This window comes from Hyla sarda, chromosome 1, assembly GCF_029499605.1.
Source record: "Hyla sarda isolate aHylSar1 chromosome 1, aHylSar1.hap1, whole genome shotgun sequence".
NCBI classification, from domain to species: Eukaryota; Metazoa; Chordata; class Amphibia; order Anura; family Hylidae; genus Hyla; species Hyla sarda.
Genome location: NC_079189.1, coordinates 616,651,146 through 616,660,573, shown reverse-complemented (window position 1 = coordinate 616,660,573; position 9,428 = coordinate 616,651,146). Strand labels below are relative to the sequence as shown.

Genomic DNA, 9,428 nt, shown 5'->3' with positions numbered 1-9,428 from the left:
TTCTCATCATACAATTTTAGGCAACAATGTCAGTAAATCTGCTATATCCTAATGGACTCTAAATAAATCTCTTGGAACATTGAAAGGAGCTTCTAATTGTGGTGAAGGATGTAATAAAGTAGTTTACATAAATGAATTAATCTTAATCTATTTTTATCCCTAACAGAAATCACCAGTAAGAATTCTGAGGGAAACGTCGTATTATTGAGCTACAAAACAGATGAAGACACCGCACAGGACTCCACAGGAGGAAATCTTATTCACCATTATACAGATCCATCACATGATCCCAGTACAGATCCATCACATGATCCCAGTACAGATCCATCACATGATCCCAGGACAGATCCTTCACATGATCCCAAGACAGATCCTTCACATGATCCCAGGACAGATCCATCGCATGATCCCAGGACAGATCCATCGCATGATCCCAGGACAGATCTATCGCATGATCCCAGGACAGATCCATCACATGATCCCAGGACAGATCCGTCACATGATCCCAGTACAGATCCGTCACATGATCCCAGTACAGATCCGTCGCATGATCCCAGGACAGATCCGTCGCATGATCCCAGGACAGATCCGTCGCATGATCCCAGGACAGATCCATCGCATGATCCCAGGACAGATCCATCGCATGATCCCAGTACAGATCCATCGCATGATCCCAGTACAGATCCATCGCATGATCCCAGTACAGATCCATCGCATGATCCCAGTACAGATCCATCGCATGATCCCAGGAGAGATCCATCACATGACCCCTCTAATCATGAGGAACCTTCTACTGACCAATCACAGATTGTTACCACAAGGACAGATCAGAAACAGGGTAAAGGGTTTCAATGTGGTGAATGTGGAAAACAGTTTACAAAAAGTTCAGATCTTTTTATACATAGTAGAAGTCACACAGGAGAGAAGCAATATTCATGTTCTGAATGTGGGAAAAGTTTTGCACGAAAACCAGATCTCCTTAGACATCAGAAAATTCACACAACAGAGAAGCCGTATGTGTGTACAGAATGTGGGAAAGGTTTTGTACAAAAATCAAATCTTGTTAAACATTGGATATGTCACACGGGGGAGAAGCCATATTTATGTTCAGAATGTGGGAAATGCTTTCCATATAAATCAAGTCTTTGTTCACATCAGAGAATTCACACAGGGAAAAAGCCATATTCATGTTCTGAATGTGGGAAAAGTTTTGCACGAAAAGCAGATCTTCTTAGACATCAGAAAATTCACACAGGAGAGAAGCCATATGTGTGTTCAGAATGTGGGAAAAGTTTTGTACAAAAATCAAGCCTTGTTGAACATCAGAGAAGTCACACAGGGGAGAAGCCATATTCCTGTTCAGAGTGTCAAAAATGCTTTATAAAGAAATCACAGCTTGTTCTACATGAAGGAATTCACACAGGGGAGAAGCTGTATTCATGTTTAGAATGTGGAAAGTGCTTTACAAATAAGTCAAATCTCGATAGACATCAGAAAAGTCACACAGGAGAAAAGCCGTATTCATGTACTGAATGTGGAAAGTGCTTTACAAATAAATTAGGTTGTGTTATACATGAGAGAATTCACAGAGGGGAGAAGCCATTCTACTGTTCTGAATGTGGAAAATGCTTTACAGATAAATCAAATCTTGTTGCACATAAAAAATGTCACACAGGAGAGAAGCCATATTCATGTTCAGAGTGTGGGAAATGCTTTATAAAGAAATCAAGTCTTGTTGCACATGGAAAACGCCACAAAGGAGAGAAGCCGTATTCGTGTTCAGAATGTGGAAAGTGCTTTACAAATAAATCAGCTCTTAAAACACATGAGAAAATTCACACAGGGGAGAAGCCATATTCATGTTCAGAATGTGAGAAATGCTTCAGAGGGAAAGCAAGTCTTATGAAACATCAAAGTATTCACACTGGAGAGAAGCCATTTTCATGTTCAGAATGTGGGAAATGTTTTACACATCAATTAAGTTGTGTTATACATGAGAGAATTCACAGAGGGGAGAAGCCATTCTCCTGTCCAGAATGTGGGAAATGCTTTACAGATAAATCTAATCTTGTTGCACATAGAAAAAGTCACCAAACCACAGAGGAGGAAATCAATATTGATTATCAGAATGTGAGAAATGTTTTATAGATAAAATGATATCTTGTTAAACATCACAGAAGTCACACAGGAGAGAAGCCGCATTAATGCTCAGAATGTGGAAAGTGCTTTACAGATAAATGAAGTCAGAAAGTTAACACAGCAGAGAAATCGTATTCGGGCTTATAATGTGTGAAGTTTTTTTTTATTTTCTTTTACAGAAAAAACTGGTTTTGTTATATGGGAGGAGTAACACGAATGAAGCCATTATGTACAGAATGTGGGAAATGTTATTGGTAAAGCTTAACCATTCGTTATCAAAGAATTCACAGAGAGAAGAAACAATCTTCGTGTTTGGAATTGTGGGAGATGTTTATAAGAGCAAATGAATAAATAAAAATATATATTTTTTTTAAATTGTCTGGGATGAGATTAACTCTGATTTGCCAAACACCCAAATTAACTTTATCAGGGGTCACTGACTGGGATCCATGGGGGGGATAAAAGAATAGTGGGGGTAGGTTTCTTTTGTAGAAGCTGAATTGTCACCATGAAACTAACAGTAAAGACGCCTCATATAGAACATAATGGAGATAAGGGGTGCTTCACTGGAATTTTTTTTTTTTTTTTAAAGAACTGGTGCCAGAAAGTTAAACAGATTTATAAATTACTTCTATTAAAAAGTCCCAGTCCTTCCAGTACTTATCAGCTGCTGTATACTACAGAGGAAGTTATTTTCTATTTGATTCCTTTCTGTCTGTCCACAGTGCTCTCTGCTGACACCTCTGTCCATGTCAGGAACTGTCCAGAGCAGGAGCAAATCCCCATAGTAAACCTCTCCTGCTCTGGACAGTTCCTAAAATGGGCAGAGGTGTCAGCAGAGAGCACTGTGGCTAACAGAAAGGAAATTCAAATAGAAAAGAACTTCCTCTGTAGTATACAGCAGCTGATAAGTCCTGGTAGGATTAAGATTTTTAAATGGAAGTAATTTACAAATCTGTTTAATTTTCTGGCACCACTTGATTTAAAAAAAAAAATGTTTTCCAGTGGAGTACCCCTTTAACCTCTTAAGGACCAAGCCCATTTTCACCTTAAGGACCCGAGCATTTTTGTCGATACTTGCATAATTTCTTGGTGAAAATTCCAAAATGTTATGAAAAATTAGAAAATTTTGCTTTTTTTTTTACTTTGAAACTCTCTGCTTATAAGGAAAATGGACATTCCAAATAAATTATATATTAACAAATACAATATTTCTGCTTTATATTTTCATCATAAAGTTGAGATGTTTTAACTTTTTGAAGAAATCAGAGGCTTCAAAGTTCAGCAGGAATTTTCCAATTTTTCTCAAAATTTTCTAAATCTGAATTTTTCAGGGACCAGTTCAGTTTTGAAGTGGATTAGAAATACCCCCCAAATGACCCCATTATAAAAAACTGCACCCCTCAAAGTAGTCAAAATGACATTCAGAAAGTTTGTTAACCCTTTCGGTGTTTCACAGGAATGGCGTCCCGAACAGCTGAGAGGATGGGAGAAGGGTCCGTACCTGCCTTCTCGCCATCTGATCGGTGATCTGTTGCTCCATACCTGCTCAATGCTTAGTGTTGGGGCAGCCACAGCCGAAACAAAAAAAAAAAAAACAACCATTTAGTCACACATAAGGGACCACTAAATGCCCCGGAAAGGCCTATCAGTAAAACCAAGTCTTTTTATGGTGGTCGGTACGGTTACAGAGGTGAGTAGTCAATTCTTCCATATGTTGGATCTCTTGAACTTCATCCATCCATTTCTGAATGGTCAGTGGTTCTGGGCACATCCACATTGCAGGGAAGCGTGCCCTCACATTGAACAAAGGACGCAAAACGGATGACCGATACGTGGTGATCAGAATGTTGGAGACGGAATAAAAGAGGAAGACTGGAGAAAATGGTTGAGTGTAATCGATAAAAGAAGACGCAGCCACCAAACCTCCTTTCAGAATGAAGAGAGCAAGGGGCATCCCCCCCCCCAAAAAAAACATGCAGCTGTGACCCATGTTGAGCACAAACCCTCCAACAAAGAGGTGAATTTGTTGGGAACATTTTAGGGAGACGGGTGGGGACATGATTCCATCATGAGGAGTCTCACCTAACTTTGGGCAACGCATTTCGAAAGAGGATTTCACCCTGGAAAAGAGAGCAGGAGTGGGGTATGACTCTCCGGAAATCCAGGCTCCCCGGGGACCCTAGATCTCGTAAATCAGACAGGAACCATATCTGAGAAAATCCACCAACCCAGCTTCACATCATTTACAAAGCACTGGGTCAGGAAGCCCAGGGGGATAGGGTACATCTCCCACAGGAAACTAATTACAGATTTTTAGTGTAGCCAAAGCCAGCAATGGTAGTGAGGAGACCTGTTCTTCCATAGAGGTATAAAAGACCAAGGACACGGGCTGTCTTACAGACGTAGACAAAATTGTTGGTACCAGCCTGTTAAAGACAGAAAACCCCACAATTAAGATCGAGAACCTTCCAAACCAGGTAAATAAGTCCTAAACAAGTCAACAGTGGAACAATATTGGCTTAATAAACATCAGACACGTGAGGGATGAAGGGCGTACCAGGACACTTCGAAGATGAGTTCCAAGAGCCGAAGAACAGGGATATCAGAATCAGTAGGTCCTATATGTTTCACCTTCACCAGGGTATAATACAGCCTCAGGAGACATTTAAATGGAATAATAAGGTCCTGGACACTGGACATTGTGGCCCAGTAGGAATATTTCACCTCCCTCCTTGGTGAGGGTCGGGATGTCCACCACCCACTGCAACCGGGCAGAAGGGCTGGTCCCAGCTGATAATAGTAGAGAGTAAGCAGTTTATGGAGGACCGAGGTGCCCAATAGCTGCTCCAGCTTGGAAAATTCTGTTTGTTCCTTATTAAGACGGGAGCCATGAAGGAACCTCTAATATAGCATTGATCAGCCTCCCAGAGGAGGAGAGACATCAGGTGGATTATTAGAGACAAAATGCAGGTGACAACAGAGAGAATCCATCACAGTCCAATACGGCAGGAGGCTCTCGTTTTATCGCCATCGCCATGACAGAGGAAGAGCCGAGGAGAGCTCAATCGTCAGGGAGATCAGAGAACGAGATGGGGTCTACACGAGCCGAGTGAACAGAGGACTGGTGAGAATGGGAAACAAAAATATTATAAGGGTGGGAGAAAAAAATAGGTTTTCCTGAGATGTCTCTGTATGTTTAGTGTTTGTAGCCGGAGACCTGGGCCCTGCAGGCTCCGTATATGTGCTGGGGGTAAGTAGGGATGTCCCGATACCGAAACTTTAATTCTAGTACTCGCCCATACCAAGTACGAGTACTTTTATTTTAAAGGGAATCTGACCCCAGGGTGATGCGGTTTCTGGCGCTGTTTACCATGATGATATGTAGGTCCTTGTTGTGTGCAATGGAGGCGGCTGCTGTAGTATGAGCCAAGATTTCTCTCTTCTCCATTGGGAAGAACAGGGAATTTGCATTGGTGGTGAGAACGATGTCTCCGGAGCGATTGCTCAGATGTTCACATGGTGAGCAGTGATAGAAACCGGGTCACCTGACCTATCTACCTATAAATTCAAGTTAGTGCAGGTGACTCCGCTTGTAAGATTGCCTTAAATAGTAGGGAGTATAGATAGGTGCAGACATTAGTAGCAGCCCCCCCCCCCATTGTAGCCAGCCCCCCCCCCCCCTTGTACATAGCAGGCCTCCCCCTTGCAGCCAGCAGCCCCCCCCTTGTAGATAGCAGGCCTCCCCTTGTAGATAGCAGGACCCCCCTTGTAGATAGCAGGACCCCCTTGTAGATAGATAGCAGGACCCCCCTTAGTGAGATAACAGGACCCCCCTTATAGATAGATAGCAGCCCCCCCCCCCCCCTTGTAGATAGCAGGCCTCCTCTTGTAGATAGCAGGACCCCACTTGTAGATAGCAGGACCCCACTTGTAGATAGCAGGACCCCCCTTATAGATAGATAGCAGGACCCCCCTTGTAGACAGCAGGACCCCCCCTTGTAGCCAGCAGGACCCCCCCCTTGTAGCCAGCAGGACCCCCTTGAAGATAGATAGCGTGAGCCCCCTTGAAGATAGCATGACCCCCCTTGAAGATAGCAGGACCCCCCTTGAAGATAGCATGACCCCCCTTGAAGATAGCAGGACCCCCCCCCTTCAAGATAGCAGGACCCCCCTTGTAGATAGCAAGATCCCCCTTGTAGATAGCAGGACCCCCCTTGTAGACAGCAGGACCCCCCCCCTTATAGATAGCAGGACCCCCCTTGTAGATAGCAAGACCCCCCTTGTAGACAGCAGGACCCCCTTGTAGACAGCAGGACCCCCCCTTGAAGATAGCAGGACCCCCCCCTTATAGACAGCAGGACCCCCCCTTGAAGATAGCAGGACCCCCCCTTGAAGATAGCAGGACCCCCCCCCTTGTAGATAGCAGGGCCCCACCTTGTAGATAGCAGGCCCACCTTGTAGATAGCAGGACCCCCTTGTAGATAGATAGCAGGACCCCCCTTTTAGACAGCAGAACCCCCCCTTGTAGCCAGCAGGACCCCCTTGAAGATAGATAGCAGGACCCCCCTTGAAGATAGCATGACCCCCCTTGTAGATAGCAGGACCCCCCCTTCAAGATAGCAGGACCCCCCTTGTAGATAGCAGGATCCCCCTTGTAGATAGCAGGATCCCCCTTGTAGATAGCAGGACCCCCCTTGTAGACAGCAGGACCCCCCCCCTTATAGATAGCAGGACCCCCTTGTAGATAGCAGGACCCCCCTTGAAGGTAGCAGGACCCCCTTGTAGATAGCAAGACCCCCCTTGAAGATAGCAGGACCCCCCCTTATAGACAGCAGGACCCCCCCCCCCCCTTATAGACAGCAGGACCCCCCCTTGAAGATAGCAGGGCCCCACCTTGTAGATAGCAGGCCCACCTTGTAGATAGCAGGACCCCCCTTGAAGATAGCAGGACCCCCCTTGTAGATAGCAGGACCCCCCCTTGTACATAGAAGGCCCACCTTGTAGATAGCAGGACCCCCTTGTAGATAGCAGCACCCCCTTGTAGTTTCTCACTTGCACCTGTCGCCACTCTGCAGCCCCATGCTCATCACTGCCACTGCCCCATTTTGCCGCCCGCATTATGGAGTCTTATGGAAGAGCATGTGACATACTCGTCACTCTGCTTCCTCCGTAGTGTTACGCTGGGCGCAGTGGAGTGACGTGTGTGTCACATATTCCTCCATAAGATGCCATGATGCGGACGGCAGAACAGGGCAGCGGCAGTGGTGCGGAGCAGAGAACGGGGCAGCGGTGCGGAGCACTCCACCAGGTATTGGATTTGGTATCGGGGACATTAGACGAGTCCTCGATACCATGCAAATACCTGGTATCAGCCCCGATAACGATACTAGTATCGGAACATCCCTATTTGTAAGTGAACCAAAAGTTTAGTTTTACGTTAAGTGGTCATGATCTTAGGGTTTAATATAGGGCCCAATGGGAACAAACAGTGGGGAAGCTGGAGTCTTAGGTCGGAACGACTCTTGGTCCTGGACTCTCTCAGCCCTGCATCTGGTCCTCTGAAGCCGACATTGGTCCATAATAAATCTAGTAGCACCAGATGCAGTATGATGCCTCCTTTACTGCCCGGGTAGAAAGCAATCAAAATCTCACCTCAACCACTGTCCCTACCTGCAGCCCCCAACTGTGCAACAGTCCCTATGCTGGACTTAGTGCAAGGGCGTCAAGAACAGTCAAATAATACCAAACTAAACTTAGGGTTTATCAGGAACAGGCCAGTAGTAAGAAACCAAGAAGGCAGCGAAGTACAAAATCAGCAGGCAAAGGGTTAGTCAGGTTACTAGAATACAAAGAATAAGGAACATGAGCGCAGGGGTAAACCTCTAACATGTGTAAGGACTGAAGACATAACTGAAGGTCACATAATCTTCAGGGCAGAGAGACATATATACACTATTTTTAAAGAAAAAACATAAGAAATTGCATCATTGGGAGTAAAAAAATCGGTCCTTTTTTTTCGTGACTTTTTTTTTCAGGCCTTTGTGCCTGTACTTAGCTTAAATTCTTTCTCTATTTATCATACAGGGCTGGTGGGTGGGAAGAAACCAACAAGGGCCACCTCCATGAATCCGGGTTCCAGGTGAAGCATGTAGGCACAGCGCCTTGACTCCTGGTTCAGAGAGATGCCAACAAGGACCACCTCCATGAATCCGGGTTCCAGGTGAAGCATGTAGGCACGGCGCCTTGACTCCTGGTTCAGAGAGAAGCCAACAAGGACCACCACCATGACTCCTTGTTCGGAAGGAAACCAGCAGAGACCGTCCCCATGACTACTGGTTTTAAGAAGAAGCATATAGGGACCGCGCCCATGACTCCTGGTTTAGGGAGAAGCATATAGGGACCGCCCCCATGACTCCTGGTTTAGGGAGAAGCATATAGGGACCACCCCCATGACTCCTGGTTTAGTGAGAAGCATATAGGGACCGCCCCCATGACTCCAGGTTTAGGGAGAAGCATATAGGGATCGCCCCCATGACTCCTGGTTTAGGAAGAAACATATAGGGACCACCCCCATGACTCCTGGTTTAGGAAGAAACATATAGGGACCACCCCCATGACTCCTGGTTTAGGAAGAAGCATATAGGGACTGCCCCCATGACTCCTGGTTTAGGAAGAAGCATATAGGGACTGCCCCCATGACTCCTGGTTTAGGAAGAAGCATATAGGGACTGCCCCCATGACTCCTGGTTTAGGAAGAAGCATATAGGGACTGCCCCCATGACTCCTGGTTTAGAAAGAAGCATATAGGGACTGCCCCCATGACTCCTGGTTTAGGAAGAAGCATATAGGGAATGCCCCCATGACTCCTGGTTTAGGAAGAAGCATATAGGGACTGCCCCCATGACTCCTGGTTTAGGAAGAAGCATATAGGGACTGCCCCCATGACTCCTGGTTCAGGAAGAAACATAGAGAGACTGCCCTCATGACTCCAGGTTCAGAGAGAAGCCAACCATGACTCCTGGTTTGGGAAGAAGCCAGCAGGGACCACCCCTATGACTCCTTGTTCAGAGAGAAGCCAACAGGGACCGCCCCACAGACTCCTGGATTGAGAAGACACCAGCAGGGGCTGCCCCAATAACTCCTGGTTTAGGGAGAAGCAAACAAGGACATGTGACTCTTGGTTAGGGGAGAAGCTGGCAGAGAGCCGCCCCATGACTCCAGTTTGGGGGAGAAGCAAACAAGGCCGCACCCGTGACTCTTGGTTCAGGGAAAAGCCGGCAGGCGCC

At 46.0% G+C, this 9,428-nt stretch overlaps 1 protein-coding gene across 3 annotated transcripts in view; it reads left to right on the top strand.

Annotated features, from left to right (window-relative positions):
* Nucleotides 1-2,601, top strand: part of LOC130299320 (oocyte zinc finger protein XlCOF6-like) — a 65,649-nt gene extending 63,048 nt beyond the window's left edge. For all 3 annotated transcript variants that reach the window (XM_056551426.1, XM_056551434.1, XM_056551418.1), the window contains one exon: nucleotides 167-2,601. In XM_056551426.1, the coding sequence (XP_056407401.1) occupies nucleotides 167-2,148 (1,982 nt within the window). In that variant the 3' untranslated portion in view covers nucleotides 2,149-2,601. The remainder of the gene's footprint in view (nucleotides 1-166) is intronic.
* The last annotated feature ends 6,827 nt before the right edge of the window (nucleotides 2,602-9,428 follow it).